The sequence below is a fragment of the Corythoichthys intestinalis genome, chromosome 13 (genome assembly GCF_030265065.1).
Source record: "Corythoichthys intestinalis isolate RoL2023-P3 chromosome 13, ASM3026506v1, whole genome shotgun sequence".
NCBI lineage: Eukaryota > Metazoa > Chordata > Actinopteri > Syngnathiformes > Syngnathidae > Corythoichthys > Corythoichthys intestinalis.
In genome coordinates this window covers 21,606,589-21,633,795 of record NC_080407.1, presented here as the reverse complement: position 1 = coordinate 21,633,795, position 27,207 = coordinate 21,606,589, and the positions used below count along the sequence as shown (strand labels likewise).

Sequence of the window (27,207 nt, the reverse complement as noted above, 5' to 3'; positions counted from 1 at the left end):
CTATAGGTTTCCAAACACCCCTGTAATTGTGGGCAACCACTAGAGGACGACATACACACATCACTAGTCAGATTACCGGTATTCATTTGTTTTAACATTTATTCATTTATTTCAATTTGTATTTCAATATTTTTCATTTATTTGAACATTTATTTCATTCTTGCACTCTTGTTCCCCTTGTAACTGCATGAAATAATTTTATGTAATTGGCTCATCAAACTTGATGGACGAGGTTTGAGTTTATCAAGTTTGAACAAGTTTGTAAATGATGCTCAGGGTCCGAATTTTCTACGTCAACGTGTTCTGCTAAGTCTAATAAATCCCGAGAGAGCTCGTCACAGCAATCACTGCCATTTGATGAAGGTAAAATAAAAAATAATTTTATTTTACGCAGTACAAGAGTGCAAGAATGTAATAAATAGAAAGTGAAATAAATAAATGTCGAAACAAATTAATATGCATGTTGGAATAAATAAATGCTGAAATAAACAAAATGGAAATAAATAAAATGTGAAATATATGAATAAGAATGTAAATAAATACATAAATATTGAAATTTTAAAAATGAATATTGAAATAGAAGCCTTTTAATGACACATTTAATCATGTATTCAATTTTTGCACATCTGGACCGCCATACAAAACCGTCTTGTCGCACATGAGAGGAGAAAAACGCCAGCACCTCCGTGTTTGCAGTGTAATAAAATGAGTTTTTTTCCACAAATTGTTGTGACATGTTTTGGTCTTAACCCTTAGATGCATAAGTGGGTCAAAAATGACCCGGTGAGGTTGTTTTCTTGAAATATCTTCGGAATGAAAAATTGTTATCAATTCATATTCCAGGTATTCCTCCAAAAACATGTTTTGGATACAGTGCCATTGAGTTTTTTGATGAACTTTTTATACATTTGAAGAAATTGCCATTTTTTTATTACTACCCTAAGCTTCCACAAGTGGGTCAAAAATGACCCACATGCATTTTCTATGGAATCCAATGGGGAATCTTTCATTCTTATCAACTTTAGCTGTCAGGAATAAATTTACCGACTTTTGTCAAGCCCACTCCTTCCCCAAAAGTCGCGTTCAAGCTAGGCACTAACGCTAATGCACAGCTGCACCGCTACCGTAGCACCCTGTCCCTCTTGCTCTTTGCTGATGTTAATTGCTGCATGAATTCCAATTTGGGGGACTCGACAGTTCGGATCGCAGCCACATTCTGGAAAAATGTGGCCCATATGGGAATTTAACCACATACGAAAGTGACATGGCTTGAATTCGAAAATGGTCCGGTTTTATGCGACTTTTCACGTTCAGTCGAGTCGGAAAACCCCAAAAAATCGGATTTGTGCTAGATGTACAGCTGAAATGGTCCTATAGATCTTGGATGATGGAGAGGCAGTGAATGGGTTGGACTCAAGTGTCCAAAATTCCTGATGATGAGGACCCAGACTATTGTCCAGGTGGCAGTTGTCCACCTGGAAATTCAACTGAACAGGATAAATCTGACTCATAAGATTCCACCTATGTGTCCTATGAAGAAAAAAAGTGTCCAAATCATGGCCAACAGAATGAGCTGGTAGGGCTCTTACTAGAGAGAATTACCTCCCACCCAGGGCAGAACACAGAGCCACAATATCCTCAGAAATCGGTCAGTGCCTCCACAAGGGCTTAGCACTGCTGTCTCACCAAAAAAATGCATGGGAGCTCTACATCATTGATGATAAAATACAAAGAAGGATGAAATCTATTGCTGTCCGCCCCCCCCCCCCCCCCCAATATGTTAATTGAATCAAAGATATTTCAAGCATGAAATCATTCTTGTGTGGCCCTAAATATCAAGGGATTATTCTAAACCAAAACTGCATAAAAACACATTGGTTCTAATATGGGTAATTTTTGACCCACTTATGGAAAAGTGTAGGGTCCATTAACTTGTGCATCTAAGGGTTAAATTACATTTTGAAGGTCTTAAAAAGCATTCAATTTGACTTTTAAAATGGTGCTATAACCCTGTCACAGATTTAATCATCAATTAGTTGTTGCAGGCTTTGGCTCAATGGGTAAGAGTAAAGAGCCCTGTTCAGATTTATTTTCACTTTCCATAGATTAAATTAAAAATGGAAACGGTGTCGAATCTGAAGTTTTGCAATGTTATAGGCATTAATTTCTGAACATAAAAGCCATTCATTTGCTGCTCCACGCACATAAGCAATATATGGCCTGGGCTCTTTTATGCTTTATTCCTTTCTAATGTTTTTTTTCATGAGACTTTTTTTGTTGATGTATTTCTGATTTCAATGTGGTGTCAAGTAGGGCTGTCCCAAACGACTAATTTTCTCCCGATTAGTCAGCCGACTATTTTTACGATTAGTCGACTAATCTAATAATTAATTTTTTATTTATTTATTTATTTTTTTTAAACTAATTTAGCAATGAAATTTTTGTTGACGCTTATCAATTAAAAAAAAACATACTGGAACACTCAAATCATTTATTAAAGTACAAATAAACACGTAAATAACAATAATAAATCACAAATAAACAATGAGTTCAAATGCTGATAGAATTAACTAGTGTAGCATCCCGATTGAAAAGATGGTCTCTTAAACTGATGGTTTACAACTTTTATTCCATCCTTGATGTAAACACACTGTAAGAGGTACGGCGCACACAAATAAAGCAACACAATTAGAAATTAACAAAAACTTTTCACCTTTTTCCTTTTAAACCTTATTTATATATCAATGAATTGCCTATATGAATTGCCTTTACCTTATTACCTTATCATTGACAATCTCTCCCTTGAGTGCAATCACTGTATATACTGTATATATTTATGACCTTTTAACCTTATATAATTTTCTATACCATAAAATAAACCATAACATGATATAATCCTTTCAATTAGCATTAAGAACAATACTAATAGCATTTATAGGCCCATTGTCAATGAAACATTATTATTTAGTAAGGCGACAGCACCCTCTGGTGTACAAAAAATGAAAGGAAAAAAAAAAAAAAAAAACTTACAAACTGCGTGAAGGCGCTTGAGGTGTTTATTCACGGCTGACGTGCAGCCAAGCTTGGCACTGAAGAAACAGGACAGAAGCTTGTACTCTCCTTTGTTTCTTTGAAATAAGTCAATGTTTTGGACACTCTGGTGCGCTTTTTTTTGGCTTTGTGCCGCTTTCCCCGCTTGCAAACAGAGCATCCGACATTCTAACTTTCCACGCATATATTTTTTTAACCCTTCATTAACCGTCGACGGCATGTTGTGCTCGTCGACGGATTTACGTCATCGATGACGTCGACTACGTCGACTAGTCGGGACAGCTCTAGTGTCAAGCACTTTGAATTCATTTGTGTTGGATTGGATGACAACAAAACATGAATAAACAAAAAAATGGGCAAGGAGGAATTTTCTCCAACAGAAAACAACTTTGGGGACACAAGTTTGCAAATGAAGAAATAAGATTTGTTTGTGGTCTTGCAGATCTGTATGTCAGCCAAGCCCATCCTCTTGAGCACCAGGAGTCTGCATGCATCAAGGGGGAGGAAGAAGAATCACCATACATCAAGGAGGAAGAGTCCGTTCACATTCAAGGTCATTCCAAGCATTTTTTTTCTTTAGATGTGGCAGAAATCAAATGTGGTACCTTCTAAAAAGTACAAAAAAGGAAAGAAAAAAAAAAAAAAGTCTTTCAGTCGAATATAGTGGATTTGCATCCTGTAGTTGTGCAATGGACTCGTGAACCGACGGCATCGATGTGACTATTGTTTGCAGAAGAAAGAATTCTTTCTATGAAAACAAATTTGCTTTGTTTGAAGTAATTACATGATGTAGATATACGTATCACTAAGCTTGAGAACGATAAACCGATACGACCGGATATCCGATTTTACAGGGGAGAGATACAGCTGTATCGATAGTAAAGTTACCGTTCTATAGTAATTAGCCATTAAATAGTCAATCAACCGATAGTAGAGATAGAATTCGGCTATCGCGAGTGCAAGAATCGGCTTCTAATGCCTAGTTCAATGCAATGCTTACTATGATATTAATTTAGCTTTTACTTCACATGCTGTGCTTGTGTCATTCACCACACAGCGCAATTAGATTGTGACCGCACGCATGATATAATATGGACAAGCACCACTCACAGTCGTGGTTGCCCTATATTCCCATGCATTTCGGCAGAAACGCTAGTAGTCGCAGTCATTACCTGATCGTCATGGGCGTGCCATAACAATGCGAGAGCTAAAAAAAACCACTGTAACGCACGCTCCGTAGCGTTTTCTTCACAGCCCAAAACGAAACTAGTAGTGGCAACGAAGCAACATGCTAAAACAATGGACAGTTTGCGCACCACGCCAGCGACATGCAGCGATTGATTTTCAACGCACCCAGGAAAACTAAAGTCGGACTTTGAAGTGACGAAGGCAGCCAGATCTGTTCGCATGGGACAGAGGTAATGTGATGTGTGAACAGGGACAGAGATTGTGAGTTTTTAACCCTGAAAAATAACCCACTGCAATGGTGGAAAGGGCGGCATATTGTTTCCACGAAACACAGTCTACTTAAACATGAACATGTGGATCAGTTGATCTTCCTCAAGAAAAATCTGCCCTTCTAAAAAGATGGACAGTGATGAGGAATAAAAAATGCGGAAGCACAGGGATAAGTGAATGACTTTGCTGTGTATAAGGTGTAAGTAATGATTATAGACCTGTCTGTCTAAAATGCCATGTTTTTAATCCCCCAGTTATACCACTGGCAAAGCATAATTTATTATTTTTTTATGATAACACTAGCAGGTTTAATTCTTTTTTTCTTGAGCTGCTGCATATAATTAATATTTTTTGCTTGTAAGATGTTTACGTTGAAAGTTTGCACTTAAATTACTTACCTATTGTGTTCAAAACACCAGGAAATACAGTAATTAAATGACTGCACTTTCTTGTTGTCTGTCACTGGAGTTTAATTTTATTATCAATTCCATCCAACAAAATGACGGTCATATAGTAAGCTTTATTTTATTTTCATAAAAAAAATAAAACATAACATTGGTATGAAATTTTGTTGTTCAATTTTGCTATTAGAAATGTAGTATTTTTTTTTATGTTTAAAATACTGAACAAACACACACAACAAATGTTTACTATCGTACCGTTTTCAATCTGTATCGAACCATATCGTTCTTAAACTGTATCGAATCGTATCGAATCGCTCGGCCTTAAAAATGTATCGTTTTTTTAATGGAATTATAACCTGTGTATCTAGATACATATCGAATCGGCTTCATGCCAGAGATTCCCAACCCTACGTATTACCCGCAACTACAAGTATAGAACAGACACTGTGTAGCACAAACATGAGCGTAACGCTGTGTCAAACACACTGACGGCAGACATCTGGTCACTCCAACCACACCAAATCAAGTGGAACATTTACTCATAGGAGTGTGACAATGAAAGGTATGTGAAAATTCCGATTCTTAGATTATTCGCGATTAAGCCGCTGAATATTCGAGAACGACTTACAAACATCCATATTCCGATTATTTAAATAGGCTAAATTAAGCTGAACTAAAAAACAGTCAGCGCGGTCTTCGGGACGCAATGAGGAACGGACCCAGAGTAAACATTCATCGCAACTCATGCCGCGAGATAAAAAACTGCCAAAAGACGCTACAATCAACGCCTAGTTGCTACAAACTCCGCCCACATAATGCTACAGTAGATATCACATGTATGTAGAACTAGATGCGGAATGACAGACTCGGCGGCGTTAGCACGTTTTGAGAACTAGATGCGAAATTACACTAGCCGGCATTGGTAAACAGCCGCCATCTTAAAGCAGTAGACTTCTCAGGAAGGCTCTGTTGTGGCAAACCTAATTAACTTTTTATCTAAAATACTCTTAAATCGGCAAAGTCTTGGATCTTTAAATGATGAAACACTTTTTAAACTTTGACATGTCGAAAGTAGACTGAAGCGAAATCGTGGAATAATGGGAGCAATTTTAATAAATTTAACGGTTAATTCACAACAATAAATTATATGTAGTTTAAAGCTGCTGATGCAGAATGGGACTTGAGTATTTTATTTACTGTTTTTAACTGTTAACTTAATACTGACCTATTAGTTTATGTAAGCCTGAGAGGATTTTTGTACTATTTTTGTAACTAATGTACGAAACATTAAAAGCAGGGTGTTGTTGAATAATCGATTTATAATCTAATTGTACCCTCTGAATCGTCATCGAATCGTGAGGTGCCCAAAGATTCCCACCTCTAGTGAAAATATATCAAAAAGGCAATATATTGTGATACTTTGTAGCCCAAAAGGTTATCAATATCCTCTCACCAAGAATCAAAATTTCGTATTGATGATGATGAAGCTTTTTATTTCAAGGATGCACGAAGAAACAGAAATACAATATAACTCAGATAAGTAGTTAAGGTAGTTAGTTTGGTAGTACGTAGTTAGGGTATGTACATACTTATAAACAAAAATCGTATGTCTTTCTTCTTTATTGCAGATAATGATCGCAATAAAAAAATTTGGACAACATGATTCCATTTCTTGTTTTATCGAAATCGATTGGTGCATGTGCGAAACAGGTCAATAAATCACAATTTATAAAATAATTAGAAAAATATTAATGAAGGTTGAGCATACGAGGAATGTGTTATCAGACAGCAGAGCTTAAAGAGCATACGACAGGAGAAAAAAAGTCTCAAATAGCATTATTATGTGAATTAGAATCATATTTTGAGACGATTCGACTATATACAACAATTTAGCAAAGCGCAGATGATGAGAAATTAGTCTTTTAATCTGCCGATTAGCCACGCCTACCATTATAGGGCTCTAGCGTCCCTAACAGGTGGATGACGTCAGCGGGAGACTGGGCTCATCGGTTTTACTATTCAGCCCGTCGAGGTGGAACTATTCCGAACGAGGAAAACGCGACAAAGAGAGCTGCAAAATGTCGTTTCTGTCTCTTCAATATTTTGACAGGATATTCTTTTTATCCAAGTATTTTCCCCAATTGCTCAATAAACGGTATGGTCATGACCACGGCCGGCCCAGCCTATAGACCCTACTCACCAACGTCACACAATGACGTGTCGCTGTATCCGGCCGCCATATTGTCCGTTGTTGTTTATCCGTATTCTCAATGGTTTCAATTTGTCGTGCAATTTATAGTGCAATTCATGGAAGCCCCGGTGCTTTCAGACGCTGTAAACTCATTGGATGTGTTGCATTAAAGGCGTTATGTGGAAAAGCTTCAGTCGAGCCATTCGCCGGATCCATATGTGATGCCTAAATTTATATTTTTCAACCCGCTGTCTTCGCTGTCTCTGCCTGACATCTGCTACCCTGATATCTACAACTATCTTGTCCACAGAAACTCAGCCTATTCTCTCGTAATTTTGAAAAACTTAATAGCAGCACTCTAAGCAACATTACCCCGTGTGGCCCTTTACTTCCAATTTTCTAAAATGGCGACAATCAATAAAAAAAAAAAGAGTTGACTGCGATGGCCGACGCTTCAAGGATAGGTGGATATTGGACTATTTCTTCAATAAAATACGCAACAACTGTGTCTGCCTCATTTGCAAAGAGACAGTCGCTGTTTTCAAAGAGTTCGATGTGACGCGATATTACAAAACAAGACACGCTGACATGTACGACAACATTACAGGGAAGATATGCAGCGAGAAATTATAGCAACTTGAAGCTAGTTTAATTTCACAGCAGCAGTATTTCGCAAGAGCCCGAGTGTCGAAAGAGAACGCCACAAAGGCGAGATTGTTGAAATTATGAATTAAAAATAATAATAATAAAGCAAATGTGACACAAATGTGCTTTGTTTAAATATATTGTTCTACGTAAATCAGCCAAGGTAGCCCCCCACATTTTTACCACACCAAATCTAGCCCCCTTTGCAAAAAGTTTGGACACCCTGTTTAACTGATGATCCGTAGACAAGGCCGGCTTCTTTCACTTGTTACCAGCTAAATATTATTCAAAAAATAATGATGGTGGATGAAATAAGTAACATAAAAATATGTTGTCGGCGATTAGCCTCGCAATGATTTTAATTGTGGTTGTCAGCCCAAAACCCTCTAAATATATATTAAATGCATCTTACCAGATATAAAATGACTACTACATAATCTGTGGTGATCGTTTGGTGCCCAGTTTTCTTGTCGAATTGCAGCAGTCCATCTCGCTCTCCTCTCCGGGTCTCTCGGAATACGGTAGAACTTCAAGTCTCTCCGTCTATCTTCTCTGTTACTGCAACCAACAGCCACACACGCCTTCACTATTTTGATTATTAATGTTAACGAGCAGAAAAACACACCATAATAGGAGGAATTTACGTAGCAGAAATGCGTAAACACGACGAGCTGACGAACAATATGGCGCGGAGGCGTGGTTGTGACGTCATGTGAGTAGGGTCTATATGCAGACTATGCAGCTGCCTAGGGCCACCACTAGGGGGCCCCCAATCTGGCAACCTCATTTTATACGTTGTTAATAGAGCATCGTGACTAATGTGGCACGCAAAACCGTTTATCTAAGCAAACATCCATTTTCTTGTCATTACAATCTGGCAACCTGGAGAGTGACGTTAAACCTGTTTTGCCATGATTGGTGCTCAAAATTGCTTGGAAAATAGATGCACGAATATGTCGAAGAGAATTTATCCATCTGGAGCAGAGAGACGAAAGAAGAAGAAAATCGGGGAAGAAAAGAAACAACAGAATCAAGTTATACAGCATGTTGTTGATGTTGTTGTGCAAGACACTCCGACTTGAACGTTGTTGTCAGCTGAGCTTGTTAATATGTCGTACTGGTAAGGTAATTGCCATTAGCCGCAGGGCGAAGGCCCGGAGCGAATCAAGTAAAGCCGAGCAAGTTGTCACCTGTCGGCAACGGCAAATGTACGGCTTCAGCTGATTGTAGTCAAACGAAATATTGGCATAATATGCATTTGGACTGGAGAGCGTAGATATAGGCTACGTCTACACTAGGACGGATAATGGCCTTAAACGTGAAATTACTTGCACTATACCACATGTCGGCTACACTTGTATGGATTAGTTGTTAGACGGTTAATGTAGGCGGGTAATGTTACCCGCTGCCTACGCGCCGTCAAATATGGACTGCTGTCACCGTTAGAGCAGGGCGGTAAACCGAAAATTTACCGTCACCGAAATTCTTAACGATGACCGACGTAATTTTGACCATGTCTGTAAATTCGGTAAATTAATAAAACAAGAAAATAGTCTTTTCATCCCGCTTTGATTCTGTGTTGTTCGTCTATGTTCATTCCCCTTTAAGAAAGCAGTGAATGTGCTTACGTTGGGAGTCACGTGATCATCAGGAAGCCAATCAAACAAAAGCCCGGTAAGCTAACGCTAGCAGCTAACGCTACAAGCAAAACGTGATGGAGTGTGGCTTAAGGGAGGTTCACCAAAACTTTCAACCGACATTTAGTAGACTCTTGGTGGCATCCAGACGGGCTTTCACCCGCTGTCCTCCTTTGTTCTCACGATTTCCGGAGATGGTGCTTTCAGTGCTTTCTACTGGTAGCCAGGCTAACGCTAGCTAGCGGCTAACGCTACAAATGAACGTTATGGAGTCGGATAGAGGCTCTAACCTTGTCGAAACGGCTGAACTTAATGAGTGGATTGGGCACGGACTGCATCTAGCAATTACTATGTGGCGTTATTTTGTATCTGTCTGTGTGTGTGATTCCTCTGATAGCTTTTGTGATGGTAAAGAATTCTGCATAAATTACAATCCAACGGCGAAACTTATAATGACCGAGAAATGGCCCCAGCTATTTTTATTGTGCGTGCATTTATGAAAAAATGCACGGGGGGGGGGGGGGGGGGGGGGGACCCTTAAACCATAAAGTAAACACTTGTATTTAATAATTATATCACAGCAGCCATTAACAATAAGTTGTCTTTTTGAAGTGTACTGTTCAAGCTGCAAGTCATTTGTGTTACAATGACATGTTTGCACAGGCATATTGATTTTGACAATGTACATTGTTCAAGTCATACACGCTGTTATAAATGTTCATACTTGAATTCTTATTGCTTACAATACATTTTTATTAGGGCTGTCAAACGATTAAAATTTTTAATCGAGTTAATTACAGCTTAAAAATTAATTAATCGTAATTAATCGCAATTAATCGCAATTCAAACCATCTATATAATATGCCATATTTTTCTCTAAATTATTGTTGGAATGGAAAGATAAGACGCAAGATGGATATATATTTTCAACATGCGGTACATAAGGACTGTATTTGTTTATTATAACAATAAATCAGTTCTAAATCAGTTATAGAAATTTTATATTAAAACCCCTCTTAATGTTTTCGTTTTAATAAAATTTGTTAAATTTTCAATCAAAAAATAAACTAGTAGCCCGCCATTGTTGATGGCAATAATACTAATATAATAATAACTAATATAATAATAACTAATAATAACTATAAAATCAGTCGCACCCAAACGCCAGCAGAGGGCAGCAAAACTCCGCAAAACACAATTAACAAGTGGGCCTTTCACTCTAGTGACATTTAAATATGTCTGAGCTGGGCAAGTGCGTTAATTGCGTCAAATATTTTAACGTGATTAATTTAAAAAATTAATTAACGCCAGTTAACGCGATAATTTTGACAGCCCTAATTTTTATAAATTTAATGTTTAGACTGCATGTACAATTGTTAAATACAGTATATCAAATTGAATGCTGGTAAATAAATCAACAAGAAATAGTTAATCTGTATTTCATGCATTGATTCAGATTTTCAAATTATATAACAGTCCGCTTGGGCGAATTTATCGTCATTTATCGTTATCGAGATAAATCTGCTCAATTTATCGTGATACATGTTTAAGGCCATATCGCCCAGCCCTAGTCACCGTACAACAATTGGAAACTCATTCCGTCGCTGTTTTTAGTGCGGCATGACAGCATTGTAAACAACTGAGGCGGACGATCACGACGTGGCATTCCTGCGCTTTTCTTTTCCACACATTTTTCTTGGACCTTCAAACTACGTCTTAATAATATGCTTCAATTCAGTGCCCATTTGGGGTCCTCCCATCGCGGATGAGGTGGAGATGAGCGTTTTTTAGAGCTCGTCTCCCGAGTTGTCTCCGATCAGCCAGCTGCCTGGCTGGCCCCTCCCAACTCAATGCCGACCGAACATAAGTACCGTATATAAAAACTGCAAAGAGGAAAATTAAACCCCGAAAAGTGACCTGCGTGGTACCCACAGTTAAAGAGGTGCGCGATCAGTTTTATTTATTACAAGACAGCCTGTCAAAACTGTTACCAGGATCGCCACTTTGATGCACAAGCAGCCTGGTTGCGGCTTCCAGCCACCCAGCGCCACAACATATGCTTCTATTTGTTGTTTTCCAAGTGGTGAGAGCACAACTGAGCATCTATTGTAACATGCCAAGTAATGATGTCAGGCTTCCGTTGTTTTATAAAGATTTATTTCAATCACAACACGGCGCCGGTATTCGTCAGAACACCGGCACGTAAAAGCAGAGCGTGCTTTCCGTTTCGCTCTCGCTCCTGTGTGATGCGTTTAATTGCGATCACGAAAAAAACAGTGATCACAAAATAATGACAGTCTAGAGGGAGTAGCGATGACGTAACGTGACAAAAAGTGTGGACAGTTAAAAAAAAAAAAAAAAAGTCGGCAAAATACCCTGGAGAAAATCAACTGTCCTAGTGTAGTCATTTCATTTATATCGGACATTATTATCAAGTAGTATGTCATGTATCAGCCAATGGTGAATCTACTTAATTAGTTGCGCACTCCCCACAGTACACGTTTTTGTTGACAAATATTTTCCTGGGCTAAATTTTGTTCCATGTAATCATATTTTGTACTTTCGATGATTCAAAGGAGCAATTGAGAAGTATCTTTGAATTAGAGGTGGAGTGCTGTCCTCTTCACAAGATGATGATTTCCCCAAATGTACAATTCAAGGTAATGCTTGACAATGTCGTGTACATAGTTATGAGATCAAGAATCAGGAAAGATGCACATTAAGTTACAATTTTGATATATTTTTACAAAAATATGGGCCCCTTGGCATTATTTTGCTTAGGGCCCCCAAATGGCCCTGGTCATGACAAATAACAGTCTTGTGCTAAATGGAAAATGAAATAATAAAAATGCACTTATTCAGGACAACATGGCAAAATTACTCCATAATGGTCAAAACTGTCGACTTCATCTTTACTTGCACCTCCCGAACGATATTTTATGACACCTAAATCGGGCTTATGTCATTTCCCTTCCCCGGCTTCGGAGAATGTAAACAAACCAAGAGGCGTGACAGCTAGCCGACATGCTAACCCAAACCGAGTGATATTTCAAAGTCTTCGAAGCGGAAAATGACACATAAGTAGCCCGGATTATTTGACTTGACGACTGGGTTGTCGATTGTCTTCGCGGATCGGCAAACCGCCCGGCGGAGAGCAATTTACAGCTCGTTCCCCGGAGGAGGGCGGCTGCAGTTGTTGTGCAGCTAACGTGCAGCTAATTTTCATGAGGAGAGCTTTTTACATGCCTATCAATGATCAAACGTAAGTAGTCCTTTATTTAAAGAAAGTTTGTAGTATTTACTAGGCATGTGCCGGTATGAGATTTTGACGGTACGATAACCGTGGGCAAAAAACTCACGGTATCACGGTATTGCAATTATAACTCCCAAAATATGTTATTTTGAGATATATGGGTTAAAAAATTATTTTTTTTCCATTGATTTTTAAAAAAAAAAAAAAATTCAGAACATAGTTGCAAAATGGAACATGAATGTATTGTTGAAATAAATTATCAATAAAAAAAAATTATTTTAAATAAAATTAAAATAAATATAATTTATAGATTATAGACACAACTCAAGTTGCTCAAGATTAGAGCAAGAACAAAATCATTTCTATAAAAATGTAAAAACTTTTCTGAATAATTAAAAAAAAAAATTCTACTGCATGACTTTTTTTTGAGGGTGGAAAAGGTCAAGTGAAGTTTCGCCATTTTCAGCCACTGTGTCAGCTCAAGTTTACATGATGTCATACCTATGTGTTTAAAAACATGAAGAATTCATAAGTTAATAAGTTAGTTAAAAATGTATAATTGAGTTTAAAGTGTAAATATTGTTGTGGAAAGGTTTCATCTAAACAAACAAACAAACAAACAAAAAAACATTGGGAGTGAGACCTCTCCTTGATCCAGCGAACGTGGATTTGTGCTTAGGGCAAAAGCATCTTTCGCAATTAGCGATCTTTGATGCTATCCCCTTTTCCCCTTCATTGAAGCGAATCGAGCTTGTTTTCTCACTCTGCGGCTGTAACACTCGATGAAGTTGCTCTCCCAGCTAAGCCTAGGCTAACATTTGTCTTTGTAAGCTTTTAGTTAGTTTGTATATTGAATTTGAAAGGAAAATGCGTGTTTTGTTTTTGGCGAACTTTTCATGGTCCTAATCTGTTGAAGCCACTCACACATGGAAAAATACAATTGTACAACGTTTTAAATGTATTCATTTTGTATATTCCACTTACCACGATTTGAGATTTTAATAAATTGAAGAAAAGTACGCCTAATGTTTGGAGTATTTGTTTTTGGCTGTCTAGCCGATAGCATCACTTTCACACACAGCAACAAACGGGAGGGGGTGAGCGCTGCTGCGCCAAGCCACTTCTGGCTGCATTTTTGACACATAAAAAATAGCAAATACCGTACTACGGTCTGACAGAAAACTTAGTGGTTTTGAAACCGCAACGTTTTCACACCACGTTAAACCGTGAAACCGGCACATGCCTAGTGTTTACTTTGTAATAGTTCATTCATTCATGCCACTTTTCCTCACGAGGGTCGCGGAGTTGCTGGAGCCTATCCCAGCTAACTACGGGCAGTAGGCAGGGGACACCCTGAACTGGTTGCCAGCCAATCGCAGGGCACAAGGAGACACAATCATACCTGCGGACAATTTAGAGTGTTCAATCAGCCTAGCATGCATGTTTTTGGGATGTGGGAGGAAACCGGAGTTCCGGGACGAAATCCACACAGGAAGGCCGAAGCCCGGGATTGAACCCTTAATCTCAGAACTGTGAGGCAGATGTGCTAACCACTCAGCCACCGTGCCGTCTACTTTGTAATCGCTGTATTAGTATTTGACATAATACAAAACAAGATGTTTACTCACTTTTTCATAAGTCCAATAGTCCCACAGTAGTAGGGCTTGGCCAATATCCACAGTGAATGGGAACCTTTTGAAACTCCAAAAAGGCGCACACGCCTCTCCCTCATAAAGCAAGATTTTTCTGCCGCTGTTTGGCTGGCGTGATGCGAAAAATAAACGTATTAATGCGCAAAATCAGCTGAATCCTTAGTCCTCATACACAACAGTACGGCTTTACAGTGAATAGAACGCCTTCAACCGTACACGTCACAGCGCCCTCCTCCTCAATGCAAGACCGAAGCCGGAAGTCACTCATTTTCATTAGGCGGGATTAAAAAAACTAAATAAATATAGCGATCGCTTCCACACACATCGAAGCGGTTCATATCATTCAGAAGCATAAAATATAATGATTGGCGGATCGTTACCAAAATATCGATATTTCGATCCAGCGCGTTAAGTTTTAGGTATCGATCCCCAGGCAAAAGTATCGATATTTAGAATTATTATACAGTATTATATTTTCTTTGTCTATTTTTTGGCTATATTTTTGTACACACTTTATGTACTACTTTTCCCTTTCGCCTTCTACACACATGTAAGTAGTGCACGCACATAAGCAGTGCACCAGCATCTGCTCCCGCACCCATTTACGTCCCTATCCTGTGTATCGATCAGCATGCTTTTCCTCCGCCACTCTCACGAGGCACCAACACAGCCACAACAAACATTTGGAAACTGGTAGGCTGGTAGCATGGCTGCGGGATTGACGACAGAACGTAAAAGAAGTCTGGTTTGGACATATTTCAATTCAATAAATAGCAACGAGGCTAAGTGCACAGTTTGTGCCAAAACCAACAGATATTGTGGTAATACAACAAACCTCAAGAAACACCTTAAAAATGTGTATCCCGAAGCACATGACGAATTAAATGAGAAACGTGCCGTTCAAGCCGCGGAGGACACGAGAAAAAAAGACCACACCGCCGAAGCAAAAGCAAAGCTCTTTAGAAGTGGCGTTTGCAAAAGGCAGGACTTATCCAGGTAACGTAGGTGCTAATAGATAATCAGAGGCGATATAAGCATTAGTGGGTGATGTGCAATATGAAACGATAAATATGGCGTAGTTTTTGTCATCTTACATAAAAAGAACTTTGCAGCACCATTGAATATGCTTTGTAATGCGAAGTTATAGCTACATCTTGTTTGTGAAAAGCAAAGTTCATACCACATTATATAAAAAAGGTAAAATGACCATAGTGACATATTTAACAGTGAAGTATTACTGTAACCTTTTTAAATAGACACATCTTCCCTTACTGTATTTCTAACATTAGCTATTATTACTTTTTTTTTTATTTTTTATTTTTTTATTGCAAGTGACTATTGTTTATTGGATTTGTTTTTAATGATCTATCATTAGAGGGCAGTAACATGCTACTATTAATTCCTTCTTTAATTAGATTCAAAATATTTAACTCGGGTAGATTAAAATTTGATCAAATACAACGTGTAGCAGGGAAATGTTCTGTGCATATGAATTTAAGGGTCATGTTTAAAAAGTGAGACTGACCAATCAGATTTTGTTGTTGATGGATTGGTTTGTGAGTTTGTAGGGAAAATGCTTTGCCAGTTATTAAAAGCAGCAGTTTTTCCATTGCAATGCATATTTGACACAGAGACTTTTAGTTTTTGAGTGCTTGCTGTTGTTGTACATTAGATATCATCAGAATGGCTGAGAACTCTGCAGGTTGTGTATATATATATATATATATATATATATATATATATATATATATATATATATATAATATGAACTTCCGGTATCGATATCTGATCGGGATCGCAATATTTGGCCTTGGTATTACTTGGTATCGGCTCGAATCCAAAATCACTGGTATCGCCCATCACTAATAAAATACCGCGTGTATTATAAAATAAACATGCTTTTTCGTGTCACATGCACTTTTTAAAGGTTGCCAACAATTTCGAATGAAAATTGACGGTCAAGTAAACACATAATTTCACAACACTAGCTTTAGTTTGGTTAAATGAACACAATGAATGCAGGAGAAAAAAAATCCTGCTGTGCAGTGTTGTACAAGTCATATGTAGGTTACAATTTCTCAGAAACTTTAGGAAGCATATATAACATGGTTGAAAATTAAAATAGGCCAAACCCTGATAACTGTAAAACAACACAAAGCCAGTAACCAACTCCTGGCCCACTCAGAACAAGTCCAAATTGAATAGCACTGCAGTAACTCACCAGCGGAAGCAGGTAGCCTGGTACGCCAGATCCAAAGAGCAAGCGCATTTTCTTTGGCACGTTGTTCCAACGAGTCTGGCTTGTATTTGGACACTGTGGCAATACTAGACGACTGTATCCTGTTGTTCTTCTTGTTCTCTGTAGGCATTTTGACCTCAGGGATCTGGATGAGGAGAGAGGGATGTATTTACAATTCCAATTGAAACATCAGTATGAACGAGAAGAGTATCTGAATATTTACAGTAGTATGCATGTTGTAATTCAACACATATTGGCTCAACCATGAAAAAGACTAATGTAAAGAGTCTGTAACTGGCCTGCTGAGTGTTTTATGTAAACTCATTGGCTGCCATTGACGACGCTAGATGTGAAATTCATTAAAAATGGGAGAGCTGGCAAAGAATGTTAATTTTCGCTGCCAACCTACAAACTGACAACTTCACAGCAAAAGGATGAAAAGAGTAAAATGTTTGGACGTCTATTACCGTCAATGCAAGTGAACGAGTTAACCATCAATCAATGGGAAAAAACGGGCTCCGTTACAGACTGTTCTGATAATCCAAAGTACAACCTTACATGAAATCGGTCAATTAAGATTTGAAATACAGGTTAAAGGGTGTGCTGCGTGATGTAAAAAAAAAAAAAACTACGTGCACAACTATCAAATGTCACGCATTGTGAACATATGACTGGTAAGATTCCACAGTTTCATGTTGTCGTCTCGTCAGACGTAAATTTGTAATCTTTTCGTCACGTTCAAGTCATCAAAGATGTTTTAGCTCGTCATCGTGACGTCATCACCATGAAAAAAAGTGTTCGTGAATAAAATGTTTTCGTTGTCCTCATCGTTGACGAAAACAACACTGTTTGATACCTGAAAGTACTTCCAAACCGCGGACATGTTGGCTGTCAGCCATTTTTGCAAGACTGCGTCGGTTAGCATGTTGCTTCTCGCCGTGTTTGAATTACATCATCACAATAGGACTAAGGCTCTTCACACGATTCAATGGTAAACTTTCGGTCTTCAAGGAATTTCGACCGAAACGGTGCCAAATTTAAGGTTACTGTACTCATCTTCCCCAAGTTTTGCACAAAGAAAAGACTGGCCGATGACATGGTGGTGGTGAATAAATATATCAGTGGTTTTCTTGTCTTGCAGGTTTCAGAAAATATATTGGTGCTGAGACAGAATCTCCTGGCCTTAAAGAGGATGTTGAAATCCCCCAAATCAAAGAGGAGGAGGAGCCAGAGCCCTGTCAACAGAAGCAACTTCCAATCAAAAAGGAGGAGGAGGAGGAGCTGCAATATGGTAAAGAGGAGGTAGAGGAAGAGCATATCACCAGGTTGACTGGTGAGCCCTTGAAGAGTGAAGATGGTTTGAGTGAGGCCGGCAGAGGGGCGGAGCCTCCAAGCGAGGGCAGTAGCAGCAGCTCAACAGAAGGATTGCAAGCAGACATTGACATTGCTTCATCAGACAGAGATGGCGCCACGTCAGACTCGCCCTACAATGATGATGGTCATAAGACATCTCTCGGTGATGACAAACTCTGGAAATGCTCTCTGTGTGGGAAAACCTTTGCTACTAAGTATACTTGTCGTAGACATATGAAGATCCACACTGGTGAAAAACCTTATGTCTGCTCAGTTTGTGGAAAGAGTTTTATTAATTCGGGAGACTTAACAAGACACAAAAGAATCCACACTGGAGAAAAACCTTTTTCCTGCTCAGTTTGTCATCAACGATTCGCTTGGAAGCAACACTTTAAACATCACACAAGAACCCGCACTTGCGAAAAAACTTTTTCCTGCTCGATTTGTGATCAAAGATTTGATCGGAAGAAACTCTTAAAACAACATACAAGAACCCACACTGGCGAAAAACCTTTTCCCTGCTCAGTTTGTGGTCAAAGATTCAGTCAAAAGGGATCCTTAAAACGACACACAAGAAACCACACTGGAGAAAAACCTTTTCCCTGCTCGGTTTGTGATCAAAGATTTTCTCGAAAGCAATATTTAGAACAACACACAAAAACCCACACTGGTGAAAAACCTTTTTCCTGCTCAGTTTGTGGTCAAAGATTCCGTCTAAAACAACATTTAACAAAACATGCAAGAACACACACTGGCGAAAAACCTTGTTCCTGCTCAGTTTGTGGTCAAAGATTCACTCAAAAACATAGCTTGAAAAGACACACAAGAATCCATACTGGAGAAAAACCTTTTCCCTGCTCAGTTTGTGGTCAAAGATTCGCTCAGCAGGAACACTTAAAACAACATACAAAAACACACACTGGCGAAAAAAATTATTCCTGCTCAGTTTGTGGTCAAGGATTCTATCGTATAGAAACCTTAAAAAAACACAAAAGAATCCACACTGGCGAAAAACCTTTCTCCTGCTCAGTTTGTGATCAGAGATTTGCTCAGAAGCAAACCTTAACACAACACATAAGAACCCACAGTGGTGAAAAACCGTTTTCCTGCTCAGTTTGTGGTCAACGATTCGCTCGTATAGAAACCTTAAAAAAACACAAAAGAACCCACACTGGCGAAAAACCTTTTTCCTGCTCAGTTTGTGATCAAAGATATGCTCAGAAGGAAACCTTAAAACAACACATAAGAAGCCACACTGGAGAAAAACCTTTTTCCTGCTCAGTTGGGAGACTTGACAACACACACAAAAACCCACACTGGTGAAAAACCTTTTTCCTGCTCAGCTTGTGATCAAATATTTGCTCAGAAGCAAACCTTAAAACAGGGGTCCCCAAACTTTTTCCTGTGAGGGCCACATAACTTTTCCCTTCTCTGGTGAGGGGCTGGGGTCAGTTTGTAACAGAAAAGGTGTGACAATTGCAGGAGTGCCAAAATGTAAAGATTAGGGCTGTCAAACCATTCAAATTTTTAATCGAGTTAATTACAGATTAAAAATTAATTAATCGTAATTAATTCCAATTAATCGCAATTCAAACCATCTATAAAATACGCCATATTTTTCTGTAAATTATATATATATACTGTAAAATAAATTGTTGGAATGGAAAGATAAGACACAAGATGGATATATACAGTGGGAAGAACAAGTATTTTTTCCCATTGGCAGTGTATCAAATACTTGTTCTCCCCACTGTACATTCAACATACGGTACATAAGGACTGTAGTGGGCATTTCACTCTACTCTCATTTAAATCTGTCTATGCTGTCCTCACTCTGAAGCGTCTACTTTTTCCAAAGCTAGACAGCTAGTGAACGACGCCTTAATAATCAGACTTCTTCCTTTTTCATCTCATTTATTAATAAAATAGCCTCAAACCATTGTCCTCTTTAGACCGTCATAAAACTACAAAAAAAAAAAAGTACACAAGCATTGCATTAGCAACAACGTTAGCTCAGCACGCTATACAGGTTCACTAAACATAAACAAAAAGCGTCTCATACAAAAAATAGATCATTTCGCTTAGTAACATAATATGTACATTCTTTACAACAACCATACTTACGGACAAATCTTGCCCAAGGATCATATAAGCACAACATTACAACGTAGGCGTCAGCCCGAGAATTCGTGCAGCCATATTGAACTGGCAAGAAAAAAATAAACCATGTCGCAAAGCGACCACAAGAGTTCGCTGTTAGCACAAAAAGCCTTGCTGTAAAACTTACCAAAAGGCAGAATACTGTCTGAGCGGGACATGTGCGTTAATTGCGTCAAATATTTTAACGTGATTAATTTAAAAAATTAATTACCGTGTGTTAACGCGATAATTTTGACAGTCCTAGCTAGGAGTGGGAACCTCAGGGCACCTCACGATACGATACGATTCACGATACAAGGCTCACGATAACGATTATATCACGATACAGCAATTATCGATATATTGGTCAGAAATTGGATACATGACATTCTACGATACAACTGTTGAAACAGAAAAAAAAAGTCATTTATTAAACAGTGACACCTTTTCTGTGCAACATTGCTGTTAAATAAAAATCTACTGCAAATTGTGCCCCTGCACATATAGAGGAAACCAACCACGACCACTGATGTCGCTTGGAGAGATCATGATGAATGGCACCCTTAATTTCTTTAAAGTTTTAAATCTTTAAAAAAAATAATAAATAAAAAGTGCCGTAGGTATCAGCAGTTGAGCTTGGAGTGGGGCAATGATAAAATTGGTGGGTCTTTTCTTCGTTTATGAACTTTGTTGCTTGGTTTGAGCACTTCCGCTATCTGCTTCAGCATTTAAGATGTCAGACTTGCTCAGTCAGTCTTCCTCACCTTAAAAACAACAAAATAAAACAAAAAATATTAGCTACTTCATAGCGTTTGAGTTGAAATCCTGATTTTTTTTTTTTTTTTGTGTTGGAAGTATTGAATTAAAAAAATATGATTTGAATGTATAGAAATTAAAAATTCAATAATTACCTATTTTTAATATGTAGGCTACATCAATAATTACCTATTTTTAATATGTAGGCTACATTAATTATCATGCACATCACTTTATATATCTTGGAACCTATTCAAACCATTTTTATAGCTTATTGTATCAAAATGACAGTAATAACAGTTTGTGTAGTAAACTAGATGGAAATTGGTTCTCAAATAAATCGGTAAATTCATGTGGGCTTGTTCGATATTCATTTTCATCCAGTTTAGGGTCCTGGTTTATATCATTCAACACCAAATGTCATCAAAATAATACATGTAAATTAAAAAGTCAATTACATTGCAAAACTTTCTTACCTCAAGTGATGAAAGCGAAGCTCACAAACTCCAGTGTCCACTACGTCACCAGCTCCCAGTGAAACTTATTTTTCTTAGTAAATTCTTGCATACAGCAAAGTCCTTGTTCACCTTACTTCCTTTCTTGTTGGTGTAAAATCTAAAGTGTGTCCCCATGTGTGATTTGTAGCAATATTTTTCCCTCCACCGCTCTCACGGAGCTTTTTTATTTTTTCAACCCACTTGGAGTTCCTCTCTTCTTCTCTAGACAACTTGTGCGCACTTTACCCTCACCGCCACTCCCGAGCGTCCCTAGTGGACCGCCAAGGAATTGCATCCATACTCTATTGTATGGCCAATATGTTAAATAAAAGTATCGATTCTTGGCGGGAGCATATCGATAACCCATCGGGTTGCAAAATATCGCGATATATCGCTGTATCGAGATATTGTCACACTCTTAGTCCTAGCAAAGATATATTGTTTTTCAGAAAGCCACAATCAAATAACCCTTTCTGGATTCTTCACGGAACAAAAGTAAATAAAATAACAATAATAAATAATAATAACAGCATTAATTAGATAGATATTAACCTATAACCCTCTCTGGGTTATTCACAGAAAAAAGCCAGGAAATAAATAACACTATTGGAAAAAAATATATATAATTTTTTTTTTTCCAAATATTTTTTTTTTGTTCAGGGGGCCCAGACCAAATGTGGAAGCGGGCCTCAGTTTGGGGACCCCTGCCTTAAAACAACACACAAGGACCCACACTTCCGAAAAACCGTTTTCCTGCTCAGTTTGTGGTCAAGTATTCGCTCATAAAGAAACCTGACAAACTCACAAAAGGACCCACACTGGTGAAAAACCTTTTTCCTGCTCTGTTTGTGGTCAAAGATTCGCTCAGATGGATTGGATAAAGAGACACGTGTGTGTTGGAAGCAGTAGCCAATGACTGTTTTGCCTTTCATCATTGCTGTGGCCTATAGACCCTACCCACCGACGTCGCAAAATCACGTGATCGCTGTATTGTTCCGCCCCATTGTCCGTCATTTTGTGTCTGTATTATCAATGGTCTCAATTGATCGAGCAATTTATAATGCATTTCATGGAAGACCCGGTGCTTTCGGATGCCGTAAACTCACTGGATGCGTTGCATAAAAGGCATTATGTGGAAAAGCTTCAGTTTATCCATTCGCCGGATCCATATTTGATGCCTAAATCGATGTTTTTCGACCCGCTGTCTTCGCCGTCTTTGCCTGACATCTGCTAGCTACCCTGATATTTACAAATATCTTGTCCACACAAAATCAGCTTATTCTCACGAAAGTTTGAAAAACTTTAAGAGCTTGGAGGCTTATAAATACTTCGTTGCTGGTTGGGTGAAACAGGTCCTTGTCCACGAAAATTCGGCAGGAATCTATCTTGTGCTTGGAAAGGTGAGTTACGAAATTTTCAATTCAAAATCTTTTGTTATTGCTAACATCCACTGTCAAGTCTAATGTATTTCATGTCGTTTGTCAATGGGGTTAGGGCTTTTAATGTTTATATGGTTTAGCAATAGCACTCTCACTACATACATACGTGTATGTTGTCGGCGATTAGCCTAGCAATGATCTTAATTGTGGTTGTCAGCCCAAAACCCTCTAAATATATATTAACCCTTTAACACCTAAGCCTATTTTGGCCGAATTTGCATGCATTTGATGTTGCCTTTATATTTCAAAGAAAAAAATGTTTACAATGGCCAAGTTGGGTCCCTCAGCCCAAAACCCTCTAAATATATATAAAATGACTACTACATAATCTGTGGTAATCGTTTGGAGCCCAGTTTTCTCATCGAATTGCAGCAGCCCATATAGCTCTCCTCTCCGGGTCTCTCCGTCTATCTTCTCTGTTATTGCAACCGACCGCCACACACGCCTTCACAATTTTGATTATTAATGTTAACGAGCAGAAAAACACACCGTAAATAGGAGGAATGTACGTAGCCGTAACAGGTAAACACGATGTGTTGACGGACAATTGGATGGCGCCAGTCAGGAGGGCGGAGTTGTGACGTCACGTGGGTAGTGTCTATACTACGAACGGAGTTCAACCTCCCCAGAAGTAATCCTGCTTACCAGCGGGTAACCTGAGTTGACAAAACCTGGTTATCTAGTTAGTGGTCAATCGGTGCTATGACGCTGATGAGGAGGTTGATTCGTCGAACCTATGTCAACCCAGTCAGAGTTACTGCGCGTTCACATAGAAGGGGGTGGACACCAGAGTCAAACACTACTTGTAACGGTGGCACGTGCGCCTTACTTCACGGAGGAGGAATGCACGATCATCATGCGGAGTTATGAGGAATTAAAATCCACCCGCACTGCGAAAACCAACACCGCTTCAGGTGGGAGAGTGCGACTGGTCTGTTGGCAGCGAATTACAGATCGTGTGATTTGTAAATGCATCAATATGCGAGTTTACTTACGTCCATGAAAAGAAATAAAGCCTGCTGTCAGGACAATAAAATTAGATTTGGTACGTTAACTGTAAGAAATAATTTATTGTGCATCACCACATGAAGCAGGATGATTGTATGTTTAGTCCCATTGACTGTATGAATATGTATGTCCTTTGAACATCTACAGAGCAGAGGTTAGATTGGGCCTAAAATAATCCAGCCTGACCCGGCCCGAGCCTGAACCACCCCCCACCCCCCCTCCGAAATTTAATGTTATATTTGTGAGGACTCAGGAGAAGAAGGAAATGCGGGGATGCGATATGTGGTTGCGTTTTGTGTGATCACATTTGTGACAATGCGTAATGACAATAAATTTAAACCCGTCTTTTGTAACGAATCTCACAGTTAAACAAGACTGTAAGATGGATATTCAATAAACATTTATAACTTTTATATTTGTGTGTCTGCTCTATCTGTGGATTTGACATTTATTTTAATCTTTTCGAGTTGGCAGAAAAAAAAACGCAAGTTTTTTCAATGTTTAAATTGTCTACATATTTTTATTATTACTATAAATGCATTTACACAACGAAATAACGATGGAAAAGTTGCAAAGCTCCACATTCGTTTTGCATTCAGCGATGCCTCTGTATAGCAATTTCAACAATCAATTTGAAGCGTTTCCATACACCACTCCTACAACTTTCGGAATCGCACAGCATAGAGTGTTCTTACTCAGATATTCAGCATCACCGATGGAATACATATATTGTCCGCTGGCAAAAGTGCACAAGGACAGGCACACAATCTGCGCGGTTGTGAGGGCCTGACTTCGGCGGGTTACATTAGTGATGTCCGCCTCGATCAGCTGGCACAGGTAACGAATTCCCTCAGCTGAAAATCTATCATGGAGAACATCGTCCGGGTACGCCAGCGGATTCTGGCAGTCTACAAAAACCCGTGCCCCCCCAAGAGAGCCCCTCACAATCCGCGCGCCAATGTCATACGGGTCGTCCAGGTACGCTGTCATTGTCAAGAGGACACGTCTGTGGAGGTGTGCCGTTTAAATAGAGCGTGGTTAATTGGAATCCTGGGGTTATGCAAGATCTACCGCTGAGGCGAACAGGTTTGATGTGTGGCGTGTGTTGCCATGGCAACATTCCCCGGTTTCAACATATCCACCTTTCGTAGTCCCGTTCAGCCAATAAATTATGCTGCACGTGATGAAGTTACTCTCAAAGTTACCCTGCTAAGCCAGAAAACCGGCTTCGTAGTACAGGCCATTGGCTTCATCAAATTTTGCACGCCGGACGATTGTATTCTGTTGAACTTTCTTAAATCCTGTTGAAGATTGGCACTAATGGTGCCTTCCTTTGTTCAATCGTTCAATGATGTGCGTTCACCCTATTGCCAAAACCTCACCTAATTTAACTCTCTCAAGATTTTATATAATACTCTCCCTTTAAAACTATACTTTTCAACATTATTATTTAAAACGGCAGACCCCAAATTCCAAAAATTCAAAAACATTCATAAATAGTTATTTATGAATGAATCATTCTGTTCTGACTCACGCTGAGTGAGGACGCATTTCTGACGCATTTCACTAATTCATTTCAACGGCAGAGGTCTATATAAGAACTTTGCACATCAAGAATTATTTACAAAGCTTCAATAAGTTTGATTTACATGCTGTCTCGGAAACATGGATAAAGGATAACAAAGGCTCTGACTTTAACTTGCAAGGATATAACATGGCACTGATGAATCGGACTGTTAAGGGGGGAGGGGGTCTTGCCTTGTTTGTTAATGGCAATTTAAAGTTCGATATATTAGATATGTCCACGAGGATTGATGATCTCATGGAATGTATTACAATTTAGCTCCTTTTCCCTAAAGGTAAAAGCATAATTATAAGTTGTATCTACCGTGCATCAGATTCAAATGTCGAGCTTTTCACTAAGTGTGTGGAAAAACTACTATTTAAAACGGATAATAAGCATGATTTTTTGTTGTGGGGACATGAACATAGTTTTAGTAAATCCCATTAAAAATCCACATATAGAAGATTTTGTCACTACCATGTATTCCCTAGGGCTGCGTCCTCTAATTACACAACCAACCAGAATAACGTCACACAGTGCGACACTTATTGACAAAATTTTCTTGAATATTCTGCTGAATGAGACTCAAACTGGTATACTAATAAATGACTTCATTGATCACCTACCAATTTTCACCAGTTATACTCTGCACAACAACTGCACTAGTCAAAGACAATTCACAGGAGATTTAGATCTGAGCAAAACATTGCTGAAATGGAAAAAGATATAACTCAAAACTGGGATGGTGTGTATAATGCAAGAGATGTAAATGCAGCTTACGACTGTTTTGTAAGTATACTTCAACGAACATATGATAAACACTGTCCGGCTAAGTTAATTAGCAGGAAACAAAACATGCAAAACAGACCTTGGATGTCAAAGTCTCTTCTAAAAAAAAAAAGGAGTTCACTATACAAAATATTCATCACCAAAAAACAAAACTAGCAGAGAATAGATACAAAAAATATAGAAATAAATTAAATGCCATCTTGAGAGCTTGTGAAAAACACTGTTATAGTAAATTACTGGAAGACAAAAGAAGCTATACTTGCAAACTATGGAAAATTTTAAATAGATGATGAAAAATAAGAAGTCGGTACAATCTTACCCGGATTTCTTTTATGCTAATACCATGAACTTAAGAAAACACGGTAGAGATGGTGAATCATTTCTATGATTTCTTTGTGACAGTTGGGCCGAAACTAGCAGAGAGTATCCCCTTTGAAAAATTCTACCAGCTCCCAGAGCCAACACTCCACTCAATGTTTTTGGAACCAGTCAAGGTCGTTGAGATTAGAAATTTAATTGCACAGTGTGAGGACAAAGACACGACTGATTCAAATGACATTAATATGAAACTCATCAAAACCATTCAAAATGAAATTCTCCATCCCTTAACTCAAATTTGCAATCTCTCATTCATGATTCATGACCGGGATTTTCCCTGACAAAATGAAAGTTGCTTAAATCGTTGCCATTTTCAAAGGAGGAAACCCACATGAGATTAATAACTTCAGTCCCATCTCAATTCTGCCTCAAGTATACAAAATCCTCGAGAAACTCTTCAATAACAGACTTGATAAGTTCATAACAAAGCATCATTTATTACATGATAGTCAATATGGGTTTAGGAAAAAACATTCCACCTTCCAGCCATTGACAGATTCACTAGAAATTATCACAGATGCGATTGATCAAAAGCAATACTCCGTAGGAATTTTTCTTGATCTAAAAAAGCATTTGACACAGTGAACCACAATATGTTATTTGATAAACAAGAGAGATTTGGAATTCGGGTGTAGTGCTGAACTGGATATGTAGTTATTTACATAAGACATCTCAATATGTAACATTTGATGGGTATAGGTCAAATACACTTGAAATCACATGCTGCTTACCTCGAGGCTCTGTCCTGAGACCT

The 27,207-nt window shown here is 38.5% G+C and overlaps 1 protein-coding gene across 1 annotated transcript in view; it reads left to right on the top strand.

Moving 5' to 3' along the window:
• The window catches only part of LOC130928053 (gastrula zinc finger protein XlCGF26.1-like), a 30,746-nt gene extending 6,469 nt beyond the window's left edge, over positions 1–24,277 (top strand). Inside the window, exons 2-3 of the mRNA XM_057854259.1 lie at positions 3,494–3,604; positions 17,672–24,277. Of these exons, the coding sequence (XP_057710242.1) occupies positions 3,494–3,604; positions 17,672–19,206 (1,646 nt within the window). The 3' untranslated portion in view covers positions 19,207–24,277. The remainder of the gene's footprint in view (positions 1–3,493; positions 3,605–17,671) is intronic.
• The last annotated feature ends 2,930 nt before the right edge of the window (positions 24,278–27,207 follow it).